This window comes from Bos mutus, chromosome 16 (genome assembly GCF_027580195.1).
Source record: "Bos mutus isolate GX-2022 chromosome 16, NWIPB_WYAK_1.1, whole genome shotgun sequence".
Lineage (NCBI taxonomy): Eukaryota > Metazoa > Chordata > Mammalia > Artiodactyla > Bovidae > Bos > Bos mutus.
The window spans coordinates 53,360,590-53,386,575 of NC_091632.1; the positions used below are offsets into that span (position 1 = coordinate 53,360,590).

At 41.9% G+C, this 25,986-nt stretch overlaps 1 protein-coding gene across 1 annotated transcript in view; it reads left to right on the plus strand.

Moving 5' to 3' along the window:
- The first annotated feature begins 18,899 nt into the window (after positions 1-18,899).
- CATSPERE (catsper channel auxiliary subunit epsilon) overlaps positions 18,900-25,986 on the plus strand; it is a 160,491-nt gene continuing 153,404 nt past the window's right edge. Inside the window, exons 1-2 of the mRNA XM_070384408.1 lie at positions 18,900-18,939; positions 19,078-19,124. Coding sequence (XP_070240509.1) covers positions 18,900-18,939; positions 19,078-19,124 — 87 coding nt within the window. The remainder of the gene's footprint in view (positions 18,940-19,077; positions 19,125-25,986) is intronic.

The window sequence follows — 25,986 nt, forward strand, 5'->3', positions numbered from 1 at the left end:
TTGCTTTTTTGCATTTCTTTTCCATGGGGATGGTCTTGGTCCCTGTCTCCTGTACAATGTCACGAACCTCATTCAGTAGTTCATCAGGCGCTCTATCTATCAGATCTAGGCCCTTAAATCTATTTCTCACTTCCACTGTATAATCATAAAGGATTTGATTTAGGTAATACTTTACTTTAATATTAAAAATTCTTTCTTTATTTTTAATGTTTGTTTATTTTTTTATGTATTCTTTTGTGTGAAAAGTATTATAAACCTATTACATCACAGCCTGTCCTTTGGCATAGGGGGATAAGCCCCTACTCTGGACACTGGTCCTGGCCCACTGACCACAGATTTGTTAATTCAGATAACTGCTCCAAGGGTCACAAAAGAAGCAGAAAACTCACCCTGCCTGTCTACTTTCCTCACTGAGGTAGCTCCTATGATGGACAGACTCCCCAGACTTCTGTTCCTCCACCTCAATCCACCCTAGACTTTTCTAGATGCAGAGGGGAGTCTTCTAGAATATTGGCAACAGTTTCACAGTTCAGTTTAGTTAGGAACAGTCCTCCAAGACAGCCCCAGAGCCTCCACAGGGGTTCAGGCCAGAGGTGGGGATCCTGAGATTCTGGGAGGCACTGGGGCCTGTGTCCATGCACAGCCCTTGGTGCAGATGAGCTTGTAAAGTGTTCTAACTCCAGAATCTCTGCCTCCATGAACCCACAGACCTGAGCTCCATCTTCTGCCTCCTCAGGGTGTGGAGGACGCGGAGTCCCGGGCCTGGAGACTCATTCTCCTAGGGCTCCAGGGCTCCAGGGTGCCCTAACTTTGCATGTGGGGCTCTGCACCTTCCCAAATCACCCTAGCCAGCAAGACAGGGCACTAGGCAGTGGGGTTTGGCTGCTTGGTATTGACTTTCTCTAGAAGATCTAGGCTTTAGCCACCTTTGTTCTCAAGCCCTGAGTAAATGAAGAGAAAATGAGGGCCTTGTGAAGTGTAAGAAGGCCTGAAAGGGCAGCCAGTAAATGGAACTGGGTAATGCACTATTAGGCTTCAGCCTCAGGGGAGCAAAGACAAAGGGGTGCTCCCAGGAAAGGCTTTTGAAACCCCCCTACCTTCTCAGATCATATGACTGCTCTGCTTCCCCCAATAGCATGAGTGTGACTCTATCCCTGTGGGCCAGGCTGGGGTGCAGATGGGCAGTGCCTGCTGGGAACTTGACTGCCAGGAGCACAGATGGCACTGTGCCCAGCAACTAGGGAGCTAGTAGTAGTGACTCTTTCGACACCATCAGTGAGACAGGGCTCACAAGCACTGGGGAGTTCCCCACTCCCAGCCCATATTTTTCACGATTCCCAAAATCTGCTGGGGGCGCTGCTTAGGGGAAAAAAACTCCTGTACTGCAGGCAGTCACCCACCAAGAACGGCAATAAGGTCTGTTGCTTTCGTCTAGACTCTGTCTTCCAGGAGGGGTCCTGGGGGCTTCCTGTGCTGAGGGGGAGATTAGTCAAAGAGCTCTGCCTGGGAAACTCCTAAATATTTGAGTCAGGGGTCAGACTTAGAAAGAGGATTGCAGAAAAGAGTGAATATTAAAGCAGAAACTTTAAACTGCCCTTTCCCTACCCTCAGGCTCTCAGAGATAACAGTTAAGTTTAACTGAAAAGAAAAAGTCGCTCAGTTGTGTCCAACTCTTTGCAACCCCATGATCTATTCAGTCCAAGGAATTCTCGAGGCCAGAATACTGGAGTGGGTAGCCTTTCCCTTCTCCAGGGCATCTTCCCAACCCAGGCATCGAACCGAGTTCTACTCACATTGCAGGCAGATTCTTTACCAGCTGAGCCACAAGGGAAGCCCAAGAGTGGGTAGCCTATCCCTTTGCCAGTGGATCTTCCCGACCCAGGAATCGAACCAGGGTCTCCTGCATTGCAGGCGAATTCTTTACCAACTGAGATATCAGAAAAGCTCTAAGTTTAACTGAAATGGATTGTTTAGTAGGATGTGGACCTGTGTGAACTTGGCTGTTGTTGGCTCCCAGGGATTCTCTGCATCTGGATTTCCTATTTCTTGTTCTTGAAAACATCGCCCCTCCCCTGGCTTCCTAAAGACATGTTGCAGATATTAAACTGTGGATGGGGTTTTCTGCATTAGTCTGTGTTCTTATCTGAATCAAAAGTCAAACGAGATTCCTCTAAACACACCTCTGATTCCTCACTAAGCAGAATGAAGTGGCCATGATGGGACAGGACTGGAAAAGGGACCCCCTAACTTTCCCCCTCACAGTTCAGGTGTGTGCATGCTAAATCGCTTTAGTCATATCCGACTCTGGGAGACACTATGGACTGCAGCCCACCAGACTCCTCTGTCCATGGGATTCTCCAGGCAAGGATACTGGAGTGGTAGCCATGCCTTCCTCCAGGAGATCTTTCCCACCCAGGGATTGAACTCATGTCTTATGTCTCCTGAATTGGCAGGTAGGCTCTTTACCACTAGGGCCGTCTGGGACTCCTCACAGCTCACGTTAAGACTGGGCTTTGGAAGCGGTTCTCGGGAGTGCCATATGCCTCTCACGCCCTGCTCTCCAGCTCTACCGGGCGGAACTCAGCAGAAAGGGACCTAGGGCCCGTGTCCCCATAGGAGAGGAGCCCTTTCCTCCCAACGAGGTGGGGTGAAACCTGGCAGGTATCGGAGGCTCTTCCTGAGCAGCTCATATCTGACAAGAAAGATGCTGTCAGCCGTGCTGCCAGAGGCCACTGCACTGTGTGGAAGGAGATCCCAATCCCACGCTGGACTGGACCCAAGAGCTGGTGAGCAGACCATGTGCCCTTGGCACCTGCAGATCAATGCATTCTTGAAGTATATACTCTTGGAGTATATCCTGGAGAATTCCATGGACAGAGGAGCTTGGCTGGCTACAGTTCATGGGGTCGCAAAGAGTCGGACACGACTGCGTGACAGACACACATGTAACCTCTTCTCTGGCCTGGAGTATGGACTTGTGTGGAAGAAAGGGGAGCCACAGGCCTGAGGCTGGTGCTGGTTTCTCTGGCCTGTCTGTCCACTGGGCTTCCTCTGGGGGGCGCTGCATGTCCTGAGTGTGGATCTAGGGTTAGAAGCCTGAGAAACCTGCTCTGCCTTGAGTCTGTGGGCTCGGGCTTCCACCTTGCTGGTTCCTTGCTTTGCCAAGCCTGACGGTCTGATCCAAACCTGTTTTGATCTTTTATTCATCTCTAGCCCCAGCAGATGGAAGGAAGCTGCCTCAGCAGTTCGGCTTGTTTTTCTTAGACTCCTAAGCAGGGCTTTCCAGCTGGGAGAGGCTCCTGTTCCAGCTTACTCTAACCCTTGCCTGAGGCCAAGAATGCCAGGACTGAGCCCAGCTAGGAGCCAGTACATTGTCACTGGCCTTCTAGACTAGAGGGACTGTCCAGATATGCTTTCTGCTGCTCAGAGACAGAGGATTTGCTGGAGATCTGAAGAATGGGATTCTGTGTGAAAGTAAAACGAAGTACTCACTAAGCTTGGAGCCTTCTTAAAAGGAGAATTTTTTTAGTTATCAATTTACATAAAGCCTAATTCTTTTATCTTTAGCTTTTAAATAATTTATTATATTTTTGTTGTTGTTGTTCAGTTACTTGGTCGTGTCCAACTCTTTGTGACCCCATGGACTGCAGCACCACCAACCTCAGTCCCATTCTCCTGCCACTAGGTGGCAAAGCTACAAAGCTACACAGGACAAATCCTGTGTCCACCTGACCCTCATCTCCCCTCTCCATACCCCCACCACTTCATACACACAGTACTGCCCTTCTAGGTCATCTGTCTCCCCAGAACTCCAAGCCCCTTCTAAGTATTCTCTTCTCACATCTCTAGAGGTGAGCAACAGAGCATGAGAGAACTTTCCGGAGTGATGGAAATTTTTATATTTTGATTGGTTTGATGGTTCTATAGGTATATACATTTGTCAAATCATTCATTGTATACACAATAGTATGTATACACTTAAGTATAGATTATGCTTGAAAGTTTTGTGTTTAAGTACAGAACTGAATACAGTTGTAGTTAGGTCACAACAGTTTTGTAGACAGGAAATCCTTCTGTCAAGAGAAGAGGGCTGGGGAGAGATGATAATGCCATCTGCATCCTTAATAGTGTTATTTCCTGATCTTCTATAGCTTTGAGGGGGATACTGGCTCTGTATCTTGCTGATGGATTGGCCTTCTGTTGCTATGATAAGAAATCCATGTTGGAGTTTGCTATCTACACAGCCTCTCAAGTGTCCAAAGCAGTTGGTAACTCCATCCTTACCACCATTCCACCCTGAAGCACTTGGACTGTGTCTTCATGTAGACAATGAAGCCATCTATGGTATCTGTCACTGTAACTGGAACATCAAGTACCCGATCTACACCCGCCTCAACTGGCTCATTAGCCAGATTGTCCTTCGATTGCCTCCCTGCGTTTGGTTAGTGCCCTCAATGTGAACCTCACAGAGTCCAAGACCAATCTGGCGCCTACCCCCACATCCACTTTCCCTTGGTGACTCACTCACATGTTGTCTCAGCTGAGAAAGACCATCATGAGCAGCTCTTGGTGTCAGGGGTTACCAATGTCTGCTCCAAAGCCTCCAATCAGATGGGTCAAGTGTGACCCTCACCATGGCAAATAATGGCCTGTTCTACCATGGAGATGTGGTACCCAAGCATGTGAATGCCGCCATTGCCACTCTGAAGACCAGATGCATCATCTGGTTTGTGGGCTGATGTCCCATGAGTTTCCAGGCAAGTTGGGGGGAAAGGGAGGGATTAGTATGCTTTCTGTGTACCCACTGAGAGGTGAGATTCCTGTAGAACTTCAGGCACTAGGGATGGGAGAATCAGGCAAATAACAGCCTTAGAGGCTGTCTTTAACTTAATAGATCTCAACTTGTCTAGAACATCTGAAATAATTTTTGAAGTGCCAAAAAGCCTTTTAGACAAGAAGATCGATAAATTCTACTCTTAAAGGGGTTTCTAATAAGAAAGGAACTATTCTTCCAGGGTCTAACCATATATAGTTTTAGAGATCAGTGCATTAGTCAGTCAAACTGCATAGCAGTAGCTAAGGGCTAAACTGGATGGCCCTTTCCAGCTCACCTCAGATTCAAGGAGACTTCTCTGTAATCTGTTTGAAAAGCCCTCAACCAGGTAGGAGGGCATACTTGTGCTCTTGAAGAAGAGGGAATTTCATGGGACCAGGCTCTGCCTCTGGCAAGCCTGAGCGAACCCAGCCCATCCCTCACCAGAGGAGTAAGGCTCATTCTCTTGACCTGGTTTTACCCACTTTGATTTTCAGATATTCAACTCTAGCATATGTAACTCAGAAATGTGTGTCTGCTTTTTTTAGGCTCCAGTGAGCCTTGGGGCTGCCTGGAAATGTTACTCATGGCCTTGCTTTGAGTTCAGGGAACTAGTTATTAGCATTAATCTAGGAGCTGATCCCCAACATCTTGATTGACCCCAAGGAGGGGTTTGCTGAGAGAATGTTGTTCTAGAGCCCATTAGTGTGGTGCCTGGGCCCATGGCTTTGACCCCTACCATGGAGCTGCATGCATTTAATAGAGGCTATGGGCCTATGCGACTGTCAGTCTCCTGGTGATGGGTCTATTTCTCTGGTTTCCCATTTTCCTCTATCACTGCAGTTCCGAGTGTAGAGGTCTGACAGTCTCCTACTTGGTTTTCCCCCACTGTTACTCAGTCTTACAGTCCCAAGAATACAAGGCCCTCAACCTACCTTATTGGGTTGTCTTAATTCCTTCAAAACTCTAACATTGGTATATGTCTTTCTTATTGCACCTCCTTCCTTCCATTTCAAGCAGCACAGGTCTCCCTAGTAATAACTGTTGACTTTAAAGCTGTTCCTGGCAGACTCTTAACCTCCTGGCTCCTCTAGGACTCAAAGGGTTTGGGTTAGAGATGGAGTTAAGGAAGGGAAGGAGATTACAAAAATCTGCCTGGTGCCTCATGGATCTTGACCTGTATGTATTTGGCAAGTATGTCTAGCCTGCTCTTCTGTTCTTTTCTTTTTCTTTTTTTTAACTTAAAAAAAAATTATTTTCTTTCTTTTTTTTTTTTTTTTTTTTTTTTTTTCCTTTCTTAGCCGGTTTTTCTGGAATTATAAACTCCTCTCCCTTTTCTTTATGTTTTTTAAAAGATCTGAAAGAACCTTTGTTAAATCTATGCCTGGGCTCAGCTCCCTCCCTTACTCTCATCTCCAAGCCCCAGACAGAGTCATTTCGAAAGCTTTCTCACTTACTTGTCTGCCTGTGAACTGGGAAGATTTTAACACAGTCTCTGCATGGTAGCCTTAGAGTAGCCAGAGAAAGAAAGTGTTTCAAGAGAAACTAGCAAGAATGGCCGGGCCTTTTCTGACTTGGCCTGTCACTCCCAGCACATTCTGTTTCATCAAGGGAGTCATAGTGGCTGCCTGGGCTCCAGGGGGAAGGCATGGACTCTACCTCTTGGTGGAAGGACTGTCAAAGAATTTGTGGACATTTTAAAACCACCACAGGTACTTACGGGCGGTGGCAGGGGGGAATTATGAGTAAGTTAACAGAAGTTTTCTATTGTAATAGTTTTTATTCTCATCTATAGTATAGCATGCTTATAAAGTTTTCTATGATTATAATGTATTTTTACAAAGAGAAAACTATTTTATTTTTAAAAGGGTACTGTTAACTGTTCTTGAAAAACCAAAAGGGTTTCCACTAAGACATCCATAACATGTCTCTGCGTTGTGGTTTTTTACACAGCTCTGAGGAGCCAGTTCAGGATTAGGCTGGGGTCCTAAAAACCAAGATAACCCACCTGGACAGGGCTCTAACTGGCAATTCTGGTTTCCAACCAAATGAGTTAACTACCTTATATTAAACATTAATTTCTTGATTTCCACCCCAATCTAGAAGGCTTCATTGTATTCCAAATGTTACATCCTATAACCTGACCCTAGCAAATGTCCTTGGTACTGCAATGAGTAAGTTAAGACCAGACACAGGCACATACACAAGATCCATACACGGGCACATAAAGTCTGTGGGTCTAATTTACAGGTTTTCAACAAAAATGGAAACATTGAGGAATAGAAGGAACCCCTTGAATAAATAAATGGTTAATAACAGTCAGACAGTCAGTCAGTTCAGTCGCTCAGTTGTATCTGACTCTTTGAGACCCCATGAACTGCAGCACACCAGGCTTCCCTGTCCATCACCAACTCCCAGAGCTTGCTCAAACTCTGTACATCCAACCGTCTCATCCTCTGTCATCCCCTTCTCCTCCCACCTTCAATCTTTCCCAGCATCAGGGCCTTTTCAAGTGAATCAGTTCTTCGCATCAGGTGGCCAAAGTATTGGAGTTTCAGCTTCAGCATCAGTCCTTCCAACGAATATTCAGGACTGATTTCCTTTAGGATTGACTGGTTGGATCTCTTTGAAGTCCAAATGACTCTCGAGTCTTCTCCAACACCACAGTTCAAAAGCATCCGTTCTTCGGTGCTCAGCTTTCTTTATAGTCCAACTCTCACATCCATACATGACTACTGGAAAAACCATAGCTTTGACTAGACGGACTTTTGTTGGCAAAGTAATATCTGCTTTTTAATATGGTGTCTAGGTTGCTCATAGCTTTTCTTCCAAGGAGCAAGCGTCTTTTAATTTTGTGGCTGCAGTCACCATCTGCAGTGATTCTGGAGCCCAAGAAAATAAAGTCACTAGTCAGGTGAGACTGCAAAAGTGGTGTTTTGCACTGTACATGGGAACAGTGCAAGGGAAGCTGTTGTTGGATGCTTCTGGAGGGCAAATGCTTAAGTAATTTTTGAGTTTTTATCCTTATATTTTACTCTGCTTACATTTAGTTTAGATATGATTTCACACCTACCACATAGGGGGTAGGCCAGAAATAGTTTTGGGGAAACATGTCCATGGGAAGTTGCAGTTGATACTGAAATTCAGGTTTCCTGGTTCCTGAGTTTTTATTTTCATTTGTTTTTGCTTCTGCCTACTCCCATTTTCAATTAGGGGAAAACAAATCATTAGAGACTCATTTAACCATCAGTTGAGGCAAAAAAAAGTGACTGAAATGACAATATAACAGGAAGAGAGACTATCATATTTTTTTATGTCCTCAGATGACATTTCAGGGAACACAGCAAAGGATAGTGTTCAGATATATGTTTTATTAAGCCAAGTGCTGGTAGGATGGGGAGTGGATATGTTCTAGATTAGTGCTCTCTCCCTGTCAGCAATACCCGCCTCTGTCAGGGACACCCTATAGACCACAGTATGGCCAAGAGTTCAGAAGTGCAAACTTCAAGGAATTTAATACACGCTAGCAGTTGGTGGCGCTAGCGGTGGCTACCTAGTGGCGCCAGGTAAACCTGCCTGCCAGTGGAGGAGACATAAGAGACGCTGGTTCGATCCATGTTTCGGGAAGATCCCCTGGAGAAGGGCATAGCAACCCACCCCAGTATTCCTGCCTGGAGAATCCCATGGACAAAGGAGCCTGGAGGGTTACAGTCCATGGGTCACAAAGAGGTGGACATGACTGAAGCAACACGCATGCACAGCAGTTCTCATGGATATGCCTGCTAACATTTGGGGAGAGGCTTACTCATCCTGACCAAAGCATTTACCTTTTTTGGGCCAATGTCAATCCAATTTTTTTAAATGAAAAAAAAATTACTTTTATTCTGACTGCCAATGCCAGACTAGCACATTGAGGAAATCCTATTAGAGTTTGAGGATACATTAGCAGGGCATCATGAAGTGGGAAATAGCAAGTATATTGGCAGCAGCCCCAGTGATGAGGAGTAGAGTGATACCAAAACTTGCTGCCATTGTATTTTGTAGTATTCTGGGGGCAATTAAATGTGTATGAGCCAACCATGTGGAAGAAATTAAAGGTATCGTGTGTGTGTGTGTGTGTGTGTGTGTGATTAGTGGGTGCAAGGATCCTAGGATAACATTCCAAATTCTAGAACAACATTTTCCTTTTTAATGTTCCTTTTATAAGACAAATCCAGCATATTCACAATAGTGATGGAATGGAGCAAAGCCAGATATCTTGTATTTATTCTTTTGACAAATATTTGAGTTCTCATTTTGTGTCAGTTGCTGTTCCAGGCACTGGGAATATAGTAATGAACAGGAAAGGTAAGTTCCAGGGCCCTACTTTTTAGTGGAGGAAATGGTAAAGAACTAAGCCAATAAACAAGAAGATCATTTCCAAGAATATTAAGTAAAATAAGGGGATATCATAAGGAAACTTATAGGATAAAGAATATGCTTATAAGCTTGATTATGCTGCTGCTGCTGAGTTGCTTCAGTTGTGTCCGACTCTGCGCGACCCCATAGACGGCAGCCCACCAGGCTCCCCCGTCCCTGGGATTCTCCAGGCAAGAACACTGGAGTGGGTTGCCATTTCCTTCTCCAGTGCATGAAAGTGAAAAGTGAAAGTGAAGTTGTTCAGTCATGTCCAACTCAGCGACCCCATGGACTGCAGCCCACCAGGCTCCTCCGTCCATGGGATTTTCCAGGCAAGAGTACTGGAGTGGGTTGCCATTGCCTTCTCCGAATCTTAATTATAGTAATGCTTTATTGGTATACATAGGTGCCAAAACAAAATGTATAAAATTGTACACTGTAAGTATGTGCAGCATATGTATCCATTATGCCTCAGTAAAGCCATTTTAAAAAATAAAAATACAACAGGCAGTATGGGAAGCTAATTCAGATTGTTTTTTGGAGAAACCCTCCTGAGGAGGTTACATTTGCACTGAATATCATGAAGGAGCTGACCTCACCAAGAACTGACGGCCGAGCAGATTTATCTTGCTTGAAGAAGCCAAGAAGACCAGTGTGGCTGGGGCAGAATGAGCCAGGGGGAGATTAGGAACAGTTAGGAAATGGCAACCCACTCCAGTGTTCTTGCCTGGAGAATCCCAGGGACGGCGGGGCCTGGTGGGCTGCCGTCTATGGGGTCGCACAGAGTCGGACACGACTGAAGCGACTTAGCAGCAGCAACAGCAGCAGCAGGGCCTTATGGACCACATTAAGGATAACTATGAAGCCCACATTACCAGAGCAAGCAGTCAAAGCTCCTCTTTCATCTCTTAAGAATCAGGGCATGGACCAGAGGCAACACAGGAGCCTCTCAGCATCCTTGTCTTTAATTTAATGATAGGGTTCCCTGATTTATTCTTATTCCAAGAAACTGCTAGGGAACAGTGGAAAGTATAAGTAGAATGAGGATGATCATATGACTGGGCCAGTTCAGTTTTTGTATTCTTGATATTCTCTTCACTGCAGCTTTTCCTGCCTTCCACGGGAAAGAAGTCAGCTCCGGCTAATGGCAACAGTCCTGAGGGTGACCTCCCCAGGCTGGTTGATGACATGTTCATCTTTCAGAACATGGAATTCACCAAGGTTGTGGGCAACAGTTTCCTGGTCTGTGTAGACTGTGAAATTGGACCAATTGGCTGCCATTGCCTCGATGACAAGAACAGTTTCTATGTGTCCCTGGAATGGGTTTCCCATGACTAACCAAGGAGAAGAGAATCAGCTCCACACTCATCTATAAAAGCTGCTCCCTGCAAGAACTGGCATTTAACTGGAGTAACTCTTCAGCCACTGCCTTTTCTGTGTTACTATAAATTATGAGTATCAAGATGTCCGGTTGAACACACAGAGGGCTAATTCTGCTTCTTTAAAGCCTCAAGTGCATGCCTCTTGCTTAGTTTGCTTTGCATCACAACATTTCCCAATTTCCCTCCCACCTCCTCAGTTTTGGGACCTATTCTCCTGCCTAGGATTCTGCCTGGGCTCTCTTTTACCCAGGAGCTCCCTTGTTTCTTGCTCTAGAATAGCAGCAGTCAACCTTTCAGCCACAGTGATATACGAAAAATGATGCTCATGTGCTAATAGTTGAAACTCCACCATTTTCTCTCTCATTCAAGAAAGCATCTGAGTGTCTGAGAATGACTCTTTCATGTGGCTGACTTTATCTACAGTAATTTATTCTTTTTAAAAGTAAAGCATTAACAAACTTCAGTATGTAACTGCTAATCAGAAACATATTACCTTGGACACACCCCTAACATCATGTTCAAGAGCCTCTACTCCAGGTTGACAGTAACTTTTTATTGTGAAGATGAGCATGTGAAGATGTGAAGATTTTCTTCCCATCAAATCTTTTTTTAAAACTTTATTTTTTTATAAAAAAGTTTTGGCTGTGCTGGGTCTTTGTTGCTGCAAGCAGGCTTTCTCCTGTGGCGAGTAGGGGCTACTCTTTGTTGAAGTGTTTGGGCTGCTCACTGGGGTGGCCTCCCTTAGTGTGGAGTGGGCTCTAGGGGGAATGGGCTTCCACAGTTGCAACTCCAGGGCTCTAGAGCACAGCTCAGTAGTTGTGCATGGGCTTAGCTGCCACATGGCATGTGGGATCTTTCTGGCCCAGGGATCAAACCTGTGTCTTCTATATTGGCAGGTGGATTCTTTACCACCAAGCCACCAGTGAAGCCCTCAAATCTTGATGTGGTTTCTCTTTAGGTTAGCTCCTTACTGCCATATCCTATAAGTTGAGAATCAAAATTTCAACCCTATCTGGCAGCAACCCCAAGGAAAATTCAGCCCTGGTCGCTTTCCCAGGATTTCTTATAATCAGAGTAGAGGCTGTGGGATATAGAAGGGATAGGTGTTTGCCATATTATATACATAAGTTTATCTTATCCGGACAAGTAACTCTTCATTTGCTCTTAGGAAAGACTCCTTTAATGGACAGTGTCATCATTTACTGAGCCTACCAACAATGGTCCTCTCTGAGTTTTGGTTCAATTGGAATCTCTGTATCAATTCAGAGTACAAACTTTCTGTCAAATGCCTCTCTTTATAGCTGTGGGGTTGCTCTAACAGTTTGATGTTAGTATCAGTTTGATGTTCAATATTATTTTCAGTTGTTCTGTCTTTTCTTTTCTGAAATGACTCACCATCTTAAAGGGAACCTATATAACCAGGTTTCAGGTATCCTTCCATTATCCCTACCTCTAAGATTCAAGAAACCTAGAGAAAGGAGGACTAAATAGAGACCTTACAATCTGTGGTCCATTCCTTGCATCTGTTTTCTCCTTCCGCTCCACAGAACTTACACTAAAGACTCCCCAATTAAAATATGGGCCTTTTGCAACAAAACCATTCCCCTGGAAAGGTGACTTCCTTCCCCAATCAGGCACAAATATCTCTAGTAGAAAATGAGAGAGCTGTTGTCCTTAATTATGGTATTTGCAGGAAAACAAACAAACAAACTGAAATTTATCCAAGTCAGAAGCAGCAAGACCAAGCAGATGCCTCTAGGGGCATATGGTTTCTCATATCACAAGCCAAAACCTAAGCAAAGCATTTTTTAAAATTAGGATTTGACTTTTCCTTCCTTTTTTAAAAACATGGAGGTAAATACACATTCATTTAAATGAGTATAAATATAGGGTAAAGATATGTTTTTAATCACTCACATTTCCACCATCCAGAGACTGCCAATGGCAACATGATATGCATCTTTCTCAATATTTTTCTATATGTACTGTATATAAACATGTATGATCTTTTAAAACAAATATAAGATCACACTCTTTTATAACTTGCATTTTCCATTTAACAAAATACTGACTTCCCATGTCTGTAGATGGATGGACTTCCCTGGTGGTTCAGATGGTAAAGAATCTGCCTACAGTGCAGGAGACCCAGGTTTGATCCCTGGGTCAGGAAGATCCCCTGGAGAAGGGAATGGCAACCCACTCCTGTATTCTTGGCTGAAGAATTCTATGGATAGAGGAGCCTGGTAGGCAACAGTCCAGAGGTGGCGAAGAGTTGGACACGACTGATCGACTAACACTTTTCATGTCTGTAGTTATCCATTTGTTTTCAATATTTCATTGTATTTCTGTACTATAATTTATTTAAACAATCCACTATTAGATTGTCTCCAGTTTCTAATAAACAATGTGATATTACATGCAATGTTAGAGCTAAATCTGTTTAAAGTGAAGTCACTCAGTTGTGTCCGACTCTTTGGGACCCCATGGACTGCCTACCAGGTTCCTCCATCCATGGGATTTTCCAAGCAAGGATACTGGAGTGGGTTGCCATTTCACTCTTATTTCCTGAGCTACATCATTAAAAGTGAGTTGCAGGGTATGCACATTTTCATGGCTTTGCTGTATTGACACATATTCTTCAAAAACCACTGTGCTAATTTATTCTCCTCCAGCAGTATAAGACAGCATTTCTCTGAACCTTTCCTAACACTGTGCATTTATTATGACTAAAAGAATATTTTGCCACTTTGATTTAAAAAATAGCATCTCACTGTTTAATTGGATTTATTTTATTTCTAATGAAAAGTTGTATACTTGTTGGTCATTATTTTTTTGAAAATTACTAACCATTATTATCCAGTAGCCAAAAATACCAAGTTGTTATTCTGTTTTTTCAGTTTTGTGTGAGAGAAATAAAGGCATTTAAGCAGTGGAAATTAGATTCTTGCAAGTCCCTGGGAAGAGTATATAATCTGGAAAAGCAGAAGAGAGCTGAAAGCTGAAACTTAGGGTTTATCTTGAGATCTGTCAACTAATTAATTAGTCACTTAGTTCTGCTATAAAGTAAGACTGTCATCTCTTCATTCCCCTCACATACAATAGCCTCTCAATAAAGATGTGTGAATCAGTTAACTGCTATTTGCTGTAGGTAGATAGAGATAGGAGAAGGCAATGGCACCCTACTCCAGTACTCTTGCCTGGAAAATCCCATGGATGGAGGAGCCTGGTAGGCTGCCGTCTATGGGGTCGCACAGAGTTGGACACGACTCAAGCGACTTAGCAGCAGCAGCAGCAGCAGCAGATAGAGGTAACCCATGCTTGCTGCTGTAAGTATAAAAGCCTGCAGTTCCTATTGAAGACAGCAACTGATTTTTCCAAGGCCTGATTGTTTCTACAAAATTCTTTTTTTTTTTTTTTAACAGAGAATCAAAGATGAACAATGGTGTACTGACGTTTTACATATTGTTACCATGCTGTGTATGAATGAGGCTACTCAGGTAAATCTAACATATAACTAATGAGGGTCGCAAAGTGTTGGACACGACTGAGTGACTGAACTGAACTGATCCTAGAGGTGGGGCTTCCTCAAACCCTTGGCATAAGCAATCAAAAACTCTCTCTAGATGAAAATATCATCCTAAACTTGAAATTGTTTCTACAAACAATTTTGCTACTGTAATATCTTGACTACAATAAAATATAATCAAGCACACGAAACAACGAAAAACTAGAAAAAAGACAATGGGAACAGTCCCCTAGAGAATGGTGACATTGAAGTTTTCAGACATAAAATAACTCCTTTTTCTGTTCAAGGAAATATATATGGTTTGGAAATTTCAGCAGATACCTGAACATGTGAAAAAACAAGTGAATTCTAGAATTTGTTAAAAAATCCAATAACCAAAATTAAGAATTCAATGGAAAGAATAACTAACAGATATATAATATTGCAACCCCAAACCTTATACAACATTACTGATAAAAATTAAAAGAAAATAAATTTATTAAATTTATTGGGCCATAAAACTGCAGTCCATAGACAAAATCCATTCAAAACAACTTCTGATTTGTTGAGATTCAGGAGTCTGCAAGCCAAGAATGGTTCTCACCTTTTAAAATGGCTATATAATTGTCTACATAATAGCTTCAGTTTTTCCTCTAAGAGACAAAGCCTGAAATACATATTATCTGGTCTTTTAGAAAAAAAACGTTTGCCTACTACTGGCTAATATTGTAAAGATGTCAACTTTTCTCCAAATTGAGATATAAATTTAATAAAATCTCAATAAAACCCCAACTTTTTTTTGCAAAATTAAACAAACTGATTCTAAAAGTTATATGAAAATGCAAAGGACTAAGAATAGCCAAAGAAATCATGGAGACAAACAAGAGGGGAGAATTCTTCTATTAGATAGATATCACAGCTTGTCATACAGAGAGATGAAAGACTAACAGAACAAAATAGCTCAGAAATAGACCCACATATATGGATGCTTGATTCATGACAAAAGTGGGAGTAATGATTTTGGCATAAGGAGGGCTTATGCAATGCTGATAATGTTCCAGTTCTTAAAAATTTGCATAGCGATTATGTAACAAATTATTAAGTATCGTACACATCTTTTGTGCACTTTCCTGAATATATGTTTTTATAATAAAATGGATTTTAGAAAAATGTAACCAATGAATGATCCTATTAAAAAAAAATCTTATCTTCCTAAACATTAGATTCTTAGATCCTTCAAAATTAGATTACATTTCTTGTCTATTATCTACTAAACCTATATATATTTAAAAACTAAACCCTTGATTCTGTTTGCTCACCTCCAAGGAAGGTAGGTTCTGTAAGCGTAGGGACCAAGAATATTCCGTTTACTATCACATGGTTTATGCCTGGCTCAATGTCTGCCGCATTTTAATAGTTTGATAAATACTTGTTAAAGGAATTCAGACTTCATTGGATGTTATGCTATTTTAAGGAGACTAATTAAAAGTATTCATGAAAATTTTAAAAATGGTTAGAGTGAATTCTATTTCTGATGCAGGAATAGTGGGTTAGAAATTAGGTATTGCACTTTTTTCTAATGCTGTAAAGACATGAAAACAGACGTGGAACAAGATCATGCAGAGTGTACATCAATGTGGCCATGATTTTGGCTAAGTCCTCTGAGGGTAAGAAAGTAAAGGTGTTAACGTCAGTAGTGCCAATCTTTCAATTGTGATCAAGGATTCCCGAATGTGTCTAAATGTCAGAATTTAGGGTTAAGGGACAGAAGTGTCCACTAAATTCACTTCATGTCTGTTGAAATGTATTTTGCTTCACATGAAAACAATGTTATCCATGAGTAGTGTTTAGCCTATGACATAAACTATATGAACCCCAAACACGAGATTATGACAAACAATTCTAATTTGATATGCTAGGAATATGTCCTCTGCCACAATTAGTGCAGGGTCCCTAGTGACCCCGGACAATCTATTTCAGATCAGGGGCCAGATGGAACTGTGACCTGGGGAACTAGTGAGGATATGAAATGTGGGCTGGAGACTTACGGATGTAAGGAGGTGAGGGGGGAGTGATCAGTTCCCACAGGTTTATACATTATCTTTTCCTCCCACTTTGTCCTGAACAAGCTCTGGTATGAGATGTGAAATAGGGGTTGGGTGGCTATGGGAGTTCTATTTTAGGGAGAAGTTGCCCCAGTCAAAGGGGAGGTAAAGTTCAAGATAAAACAATAGGGGTTTCAACAGAAAGTGAGCTCACCCAACTTGGGCAACTATAATAAGGCAACCACCAATTGTAAGTAATCAATCATTTGAAAGCAGGTACTGCCTGTACAGCCTTGGCACTGGCTCAAGAACGAATAGCTGAGGCATGGTCCTGGTGTCTCTCTGTTTACCTTGATTCTTTACTGCTGCAAGAACAGGATATTCTTGTTCCCACAAAGCCACTCCATCTTATTTTGTGTGTTCCCCCCCACCTCACTCCTCACTCCATGTCATTTAATTGCTGTGTGGTGGGGAAAATAATATATATATCGAAAGGATGCAGACTTACCAGATTCCTTAGATTGCTTCAAAATTAGAGTTAACCATGGGCCTTTCCTTCTGAACTTTGATGTAGACGTCTACAACAGTGCTGGAGTTGAGATATGAAAATAAATGGGGGTGTGTATGAAAATAAATAAAGGAAACGTCATCTTAAATGGAGTCAGGCAGTCTTGAAAAGGGAGCTCTCACCCACTTGCCACTTGTTGCCGTCTGCATAACCAGCAGCAAGAAAGAAGATAAGAATATTACTTTTCTTCTGGTATAAGGGAAGATATTTTTCACAGAGCAATTTTATCTCTTGCTTTTAAGAAAAAGGAAGGAAGACCCCTCCCTGACCTACTGGCGATGCACTACCACTTACACCCAAAGAGAAACTGCATAACATCCAACCCTGGCTCTTCTCCAGTGAATGTTTGTTCAGAACAACTCAAGCGTTTCCTCCTAAAACCTAGTAAAAGCAGGTCCCTTCTCCTTTGTTCTCCAAATTTGTCTATGATTCACCAAAGTTTGCCTGTCTCGGATTGCAATTCTCTGCTATTCCCAAATAAACTCATTTTGCTGATTAAATAATTGGCTGCTTTATTTTTGTGTTTGACGATACCTACTGCTGATCAAATGCTCTTTCAACTGCAACGCATATTAACTATGGCATCTAGTTCTGATATAAATTTGCTTCGCAAGAAACTGGGAATAAAATCGCATAAAATGTAGTATCTCTCAAATCATTTGTATATAGACAATCCCATTCTCTAATAGTTCCTGGAACAAATTTTACAACTTTTATTCAGTGATTCATTAAGTCAGTAAACACTGAGAACAGGATTATGCTGGGCACGATAAAATAAAGACGACTAAAGATACAGCTGTCGTCCTCAAGGACGTAAATTATTTGGGGTACAAGTAAACAGTTAGATTATAACACTATGTGATTGCTTTGTTGTTTATTTTGGCTTTACTACAAGATTGCAAATCCCTTTGCAAATCAGAATGCTATCCTATTTCTTGGTACTCAAGTGCACGAGGTAGTGTTGGGCATAAAGCAGATGTTCAATAAGCACATGTTACTATTCACTTCTGTTCAATTTTTTTTTTTTTAGCTCTTTATTTTTTAAAAATTTAAATTTATTTAATTAGAGGCTAATTACTTTACAATATTGTACTGGTTTTGCCATACATCAACATGAATCCGCCACGGGTGTACACGTGTTCAAAATCACTTATCGAGTGCCTGCTTCGTGCAACAGAGAGGGTACTGCTAGATATGTAATAGCTATCGCAGTGATTATATGCTGTCACAATGAAGATTTGGGCTAAACGATACACTAGCTTAAAAGTTTCACCTTCATCCAATCAATTCACATTTTCCTAAGTGGTTATGCTACTTCATTCCATAAAAACACACTTTTGCTTTTCCTAAAATCTGATTTACATTTTCTCCTCCAGCAGCTCGGCCTCGGCGCTCGCTTGCACGCATGCGCACACGCCAGCGCCTGGCGAAGAGCCCCCGCCCCCGCCCCCTCCAGCCACCCGCACCCGTGGCACGGCTGTTGGGTAGTGGCGAGCCGGCGCCATGTCCGCCTCGGGAGTGGCGGTGTTGTTGTCCTGGCTGAGCTGTTGCGGCTCGGCCCTGTGGAGGTAGAGAGACGCGGGAGGGGGCATCCCTGGGGCTGGGCAGGCATATCCCTGCGCCTTAGCGTCCCGGGGACTGGGGCTCCGGTGGACCGCAGCCTCGTTCCCCAGTTCTCCTGGCGCCAACACCGGCTCCCCGCCGCCCGTTCAGGGTTTTCAGTGAATGAGGGCGGGAAATGAGGGCACGCAATTGGAGAAGGGAATGGCAACCTAATGGCAACCACTTCAGTCTTCTTGCCTGGGAAATCCATGGACAGAGGAGCCTGATGGGTTATAGTCCACGGGGTCGCAAATAGTCGGACATGACTTAGCGACTAAACAACAAATTAGGGTTTAGCTGTCTCCCCAAGTTCCCCAAGTTTTGCGTTACTTTCACGTGTCGGTTTCCTGCATAGCGGGTCCCACTCTGAACCCTTTTGCCAGAGGGAAGCACAGAGAGGGCCAAAAAGTCTCCACCAGGAATGAGGGTGGGGGCGCTTCACTAGGGTAACTAGGTAGTTGATGGTTTATGTTAGTAGTTGTGGTTGAATGATTTGTGAGAGGGTGCTTTTAAAATGTGCAATATGTAAGACTATGTAATTATGAATATGTAAGAATATGTAATTCCCGCAGAAAGAGGGTTGATGATGAGGAAGGAAAACTTTAAAGTTCTGAGGGATCCTCCATGTAAGTTTTTTGGTCAGCATTAGGTGGCTGCTGGATTAGAAAGTGTATCAAAATATTTTGCATTTTCATCACAGGTTAAAATACAGATAGTTAACTGGAAAATGATATTTTGTGAATATTCTGTTTATTACCTTCTAGCCCAGATGGCGCTAGTGGTAAAGAACCTGGCTGCTAACGCAGGAGACGTAAAAGACGCAGGTTCTATCCCTGGGTTGGGAAGATCCCTGGAAGACCTGGCAACCCACTCCAGTATTCTTGCCTGGAGAATGCCGTGCACAGAGGAGCCTGGCGGGCTACAGTCCACAGGGTCGCACGGAGTCAGACGTGACTGAAGCGCCTTAGTGCACAGTGCAACGTTAAAATGTAAGGATACCAACAATAAAACTATTATAGAGGTTTCAGAGCTAAGGGATCCATGGCATCTCAGTGAACAGATGGATAAGTCAAATAGAGTAAAAGTAGTGGTTGGAAAGTCATTGAAGTACTGCTGCTGCTGCTGCTAAGTCGCTTCAGTCGTGTCCGACTCTGTGCGACCCCATAGACGGCAGCCCACCAGGCTCCCCCGTCCCTGGGATTCTCCAGGCAAGAACACTGGAGTGGGTTGCCATTTCCTTCTCCAATGCGTGAAAAGTGAAAAGTGAAAGTGAAGTCGCTCAGTCATGTCCGACTCTAGCGACCCCATGGACTGCAGCCTACCAGGCTCCTCTGTCCATGGGATTTTCCAGGCAAAAGTACTGGAGTGGGGTGCCATCGCCTTCTCCATTGAAGTACTGAGAAAAAATTAAAACATAGCATTGTGACAGAACTCTAAAAATTAATATTCTTCTTTATAAAATGAAATAATAAAACCTATCTCATGGTGTTGTGAGGCATGAAAACCATGATATATTTCAAACTTTTAACACATGTATCAATAAATTAATGGTAGTTGATATTATTTAGGTTCACCTGTGAGCTAAGGGAGTTTATAATGTTTGCTATGTTGTACACCAGAGATTTCTTTGGAAGGAATGATGCTGAAACTGAAACTCCAGTACTTTGGCCACCTCATGCGAAGAGTTGACTCATTGGAAAATACTCTGATGCTGGGAGGGATTGGGGGCAGGAGGAGAAGGGGACGACAGAGGATGAGATGGCTGGATGGCATCACCGACTCAGTGGATGTGAGTCTGAGTGAACTCCAGGAGATGGCGATGGACAGGGAGGCCTGGCGTGCTGCAATTCATGGGGTTGCAAAGAGTCGGACATGACTGAGCGACTGAACTGAACTGAACACCAGAGATCACCAAGCTTTAGTGTAAGGGATTAGATACTAAATATTTTAGGCTTTTCAAGCAATGTATCTGTTTTAGCTGCTCTGCCGTAGTAGGGGACAACAGTAATAAACAGTAGTAAACCAACAGTGGTAAACAAATAGCGTGGCCGTGTACAAATAAAAGTCTGTTTACAAAGCACAAATGGAATTTGGCCCAAAGAACATAGTTTTCCAATTCCTGGTGTACATTCATAATTGAAGGAAATGCTCAATTAGAGGTTAGAGAAGACAAAGGTTTTTGTTTTGTTTTTGTTTTTGTGGCGGTCAGACTCCCTGAATTTTAGTTCTTAATAAGGTGTGCTTTTAAAGGAGGCGCTTTCCTGAACTTAATGGATTTTTATTTTATTGTTAGCCTTTTGGAAGGGGAAGTTGAGAAATCCAGGGTAGATGTTTTTATTTAAGAATCTTTTCCTGCCCCTAGGTCTAAGAGGTATTTATCTAAACTTTCTACCACTGTTACCAAACTTGGGTCTGCTTGCTGGTGCTCAGTAAAGTCAATTTGCTGACACTGGGTTTTTATGAAGGAAAGTTAGGTTTTATTCCAAGTGCAAGGAGTATGGGTGGCTAATGCTCAAAAGACCTGAGCTCCCCAATGGATTTCAGGGAAGAGTTTTATAAGACAGTCTTGAGGGGAAGGATCTCAGGATATACGATTAGCTTGGACACAGTTCTCTCATTGGTTGATGGTGAAGTAACAGGGTGGTATTTTGGGAATCTCAATAATCAACCTTCTGGCTCCAACCAGTGGTCAGCATGCAGCTCACTTCTGCTTCTGGTTGGGGTTTTAGTATCTGCAAAACAACTCAGGAATGTGCATTAGACTCTTATCTATGGTTTCAGGGAGGAACTGAAGATTCTGTGACTGCTATATGGCTGATCTGTTATTTAAATTGTTACCTGCTCTCAGGGCCCAACTGCTGTTTTTTGTTACTACATGTTCACATTCTTTCATTCTTTTTATTTTTTTTAATTTACTTATTTTAAATGAAACAAAGATGAGTATTTTTAATGATGAAAGGTACACTTCACAAAGAAGATAGACATCATAAACCATTAGACACCTTAACAAAGAAACAAAGATCAGAAGAAATACAAGGGAAAAGAAAAAAAATATACTCATAGTAAGACATATTAACATTTCTCTGAGAATATTTTATCAAGTGCTGAAAAAATAAGAATAGGAGCATCTTGAATGATGGCATTAATAATTGAAATATAATAAATTTATATTTATATTAATCATATCATACACAAATATATTTAAAATTTTATATCTCATATGTTGTTATTAGATGTCCATAGGACATTTAGAAAAACTGGCAAAAAGATAAACATTACTAAATTTCACACACTGCTGCTGCTGCTGCTAAGTCGCTTCAGTCGTGACTGACTCTGTGCGACCCCATAGACGGCAGCCCACCAGGCTCCCTGGTCCCTGGGATTCTCCAGGCAAAAACACTGGAGTGGGTTGCCATTTCCTTCTCCAATGCATGAAAGTGAAAAGTGAAAGTGAAAGTGAAGTCGTGTCTGACTCTTCGTGACCCCATGGACTGCAGCCTACTAGGCTCCTCCATCCATGGGATTCTCCAGGCAAGAGTACTGGAGTGGGGTGCCATTGCCATCTCCGTTTCACACACTACAATCCTTTTATGTGTGTGCGTGATTCAGTTATACATATGCACATGTTATTTTTGAAATTATTTTCCATTATAGGTTATTATAAGATATTGATTATAGTTCTGTGTGCTATACAGTAAACCTTTGTTACATATCTGTTTTTTTAAATTAGAAATCTAGCATTCTGTTCATACTAAGTTAAACAAGTGGAATCAATATGTCAAAAATTTTTGTTAGTCAAAAATTCATGAGTTTTCTAAAATGTTATATATATTATTTATATATATGTATACAAAAGCTTTTATACTACACTTGATAAAGGCTTGAGAAAGAACATCCATTAAAAAAGAATAGATGGTGAAATTGGAAAACATAAGCTAAATGAAATGGGAACACTGAATATGGAATAATACAAGTGAAACAAACTAGATAAAAGATCTTCGTATAGTCCTGTTGTTTTTAAACATGGCTGCTCATTAGAAACATATCTGGAACACTGGCGAAAAAAAAAAACCAATACCTGGGCATTTATAGTTTTCAAAAAAATCCAAGATAATTCTGATATGCATACGGACTTTAAAAAGTGATTACAGGTTTTTCTATTAAATGATAGTTTTGGTGATATACAAGTCTATAATTTTTCTGTTGACCAATCATGATACAATGTTATTAAGTGAGTCATAGTTACATAATCACAATAGTAAAATATGTTTATCAGTTTTCACAGTCAATAGCCAGACAAAAAATAAAAGATAATTACAATTGCAAGCCATAATGGGAACATGATTAACCTAACAATATAAAATAATTACACACAATTTGGGGGGGGTCAAGCAGAATGATGTGGTAAGTGGAAGTGCATACATGCACATGTTTTCATCTGCCCAGCCAGACTATGTCTTTTGGTTGGTACATTTAATCCACTTACATTTAAGGTAATTATCGATATGTGTGATCCTGTTACTGTTTTCTTTATTGTTTTGGGTTTTATTTTCTGTAGGTCTTTTCCTTTTCTTGTGTTTCCTGCCTAGAGAAGTTCCTTTAGCATTTGTTGTAAAGCTGGTTTGTTGGTGCTGAATTCTTTTAACTTTTGTTTGTCTGGAAACCTTTTGATTTCTCCATCAAATCTGGAGAGTCTTGCTGGGTAGAGTATTCTTGTTTGTAGTTTCTTACTTTTCATCACTTTAAATATATCATGCCACTCCCTTCTGGCTTGTAGTTTCTGTTGAGAAATCAGCTGATAGCCTGATTCGAGTTCCCTTGTATGTTATTTGTTAGTTTTTCCTTGTTGCTTTTAATGTTTTATCTCCGTCTTTAATCTTTGTCAGTTTGATTACAGTTTGATTACATTTGGTTGATTATTTCATTTCTGTGTTAGGAAGTTTTTTTTTTTTTTCCTTCTTCCAATTGATTTTATTTTAAACTTTACATAATTGTATTAGTTTTGCCAAATATCTATTAACCTCTTTAACTATTAACCTCTTCAAATATTTTCTCAGGTCCTTTCTCTCTCTTCTCCTTCTGGGACCCCTATAAAGTGAATGCTCCTGCGTTTAATGTTGTTTCAGAGGTCTCTCAGGCTGTCTTCATTTCTTTTTATTCTTTTTTCTATATTCTGTTCTGTAGCAGTGATTTCCACCATTCTGTCCTCCAGGTCATTTATCCGTGCTTCTGCCTCAGTTATTCTGCTATGGATTCCTTCTAGAGTATTATTCATCTCTCTTTGTTTGTTCTTTAGTTCTTGTAGGTCTTTGGTAACATTTCTTGCATCTTCTCAATCTTTGCCTCCATTCTTCTTCCGAGATCCTGAATCATATTCACTATCATTATTCTGAACTCTTTTTCTAGAAGGTTACCTATCTCCATCTTAGTTATTTTTTCTGAGGTTTTATCTTGTCCCTTCATCTGGGATATAACTTTCTGGTGTTTCATGCTAATTAACTTTCTGTAATGTGGTTTTGTTTTAGTTCCTGTGGGATTGTGGTTCTTCTTGCCTCTTCTGTCTGCCCTCTGATGGATGAGGCTAAGAGACTTGTGTAAGCTTCCTGATGGGAAGGATTGATGGTGGGAAAAACTGAGCCTTGCTCTGTTGGGCAGGGCCTTGCTCAGTAAAGCTTTAATCCAGTTATCTGCCGATGGGTAGGGTTACACTCCCTCCCTGGTAGTTTTTTGGCCTGAGATGACCCAGGTCTGGGGTCTAGGGCCTCTATGGTTGGGTTAATGTCAACGTCCAAGAGAGTTTACATCAAAGGGGACCTTCCCAGACAACTGCTGCCAGTCCCATCCCTGTGGTGAGTCTTTGCCGACCCATGACTCCACAGGAGACCCTTCAACAGTAGCAGGTAGTTTTGGATTAGTTTCCTGTGGGGTCAACTGCTCCTTTCCTTTGAATCTTGGTGCACACAAGGTTTTTTTTAATGCCCTCCAAGCCTGGAGACTCTTGTTTCCCCCAGTCCTGTGGAAGTCTTGTAATCAAATCCTGCTGGCCTTCAAGGTCAGATTTCCTGCAGATTCCCAGTCCCTCTGTCAGGTTCCCAGGCTGGGAAGCCTAACTTGGGGTTCTAAACCTTCATAGCAATGGGAGAACTTCTTTGGTATTATTGTTCTCTAGTTTGTGGGTCACCACCCAGCGGGTATGAGATTTGATTTTATTGTGATTGTGGCCCTCCTACCATCTTGCTGTGACTTCTTTGTCTTTGGACATGGGATATCTTTTTTTGGTAGGTTCCAGCATCCTCCTGTTGATGGTTGTTCAACAACTAGTTGTGATTTTGGTTCTCTCGCAGAAGGAAATGAGCGCATGTCCTTCTACTCCACCATCTTGAACTAGAAGTTCTCTTTCATTAATTCTTAAGCCAGCCTTTTGAGACAGAGGGGAGACATGGGAGACTAAACCTTTTCAATAAATGAGGCAAAGCAGAGGACATAGGGGACAGAGATCTGTTCCAGGAGGGCCCTGCTTTGTTGTTGTTTAGTTGCTCAGTCATGTCCAACTCTTTGTGACCCCATGGACTGCAGCATGCCAGGCTTCCCTGTCCTTCATAGTCTCCCAGTGTTTGCTCAAACTCATTCAATACCTAGTGATGCCATCCAGCAGTCCATCCTCTCTGTCATCCCCTTCTTCTCTTACCTTCAATCTTTTCCAGCCTCGGGGTCTTTTCCAGTGAGTTGGCTCTGTAAAAATGAGGTTACTTTTGAATAAAATATATTATTAGAAGCAATTTTACTTGTTTTTTCTTGCTTTTTTAGTGTGGCCAATAGAAAAATTTCAATTATATAGGTGACTCATATTGTATTTTTATTGTCTATATTTCATATAGACAGAAATTAAAGTACCCTGAGTAATAGAAATGATGATCACTAGAACTCACAAAAATTTGCTTTTTACTTCAGTGTTTCAAATAAGAAATACTGGGTTTTGTTTTGTTTTTTTTTTTCAATCTGTATTCATTTTATTTGAACTCAGTTTATAGGTGAAGGAGTTAGAGCCAATATTCTTCAACAGTTTTTATTCTAAAACAAAAACAAGATGCAAAAGTATTTGCTCCTCCCTATTGTGCCTTCTTTTCTATGGGAATGGTCTTGATCCCTGTCTCCTGTACAATGTCACGAACCTCATTCCATAGTTCATCAGGCACTCTATCTATCAGATTTAGGCCCTTAAATCTATTTCTCACTTCCACTGTATAATCATAAGGGATTTGATTTAGGTTACACCTGAATGGTCTAGTGGTTTTCCCTACTTTCTTCAATTTAAGTCTGAATTTGGCAATAAGGAGTTCATGGTCTGAGCCACAGTCAGCTCCTGGTCTAGGGATTGGGGGCAGGAGGAGAAGGGGACGACAGAGGATGAGATGGTTAGATGGCATCACTGACTCAATGGACGTGAGTCTGATTGAACTCCTGGAGTTGGTGATGGACAGGGAGGCCTGGCGTGCTGCGATTCATGGGGTCGCAAAGAGTCGGACACGACTGAGCAACTGATTTGATCTGATTGTGTCTTCAGATATTAAGTAACCCTGAACACACCTAGAGTTGGGGGTTGATGTCACTGATGTCCCCAGTTTTAGCTCTGACTACACTTTCTAAGAAGGAACATGAGCAGAAATGTAAAG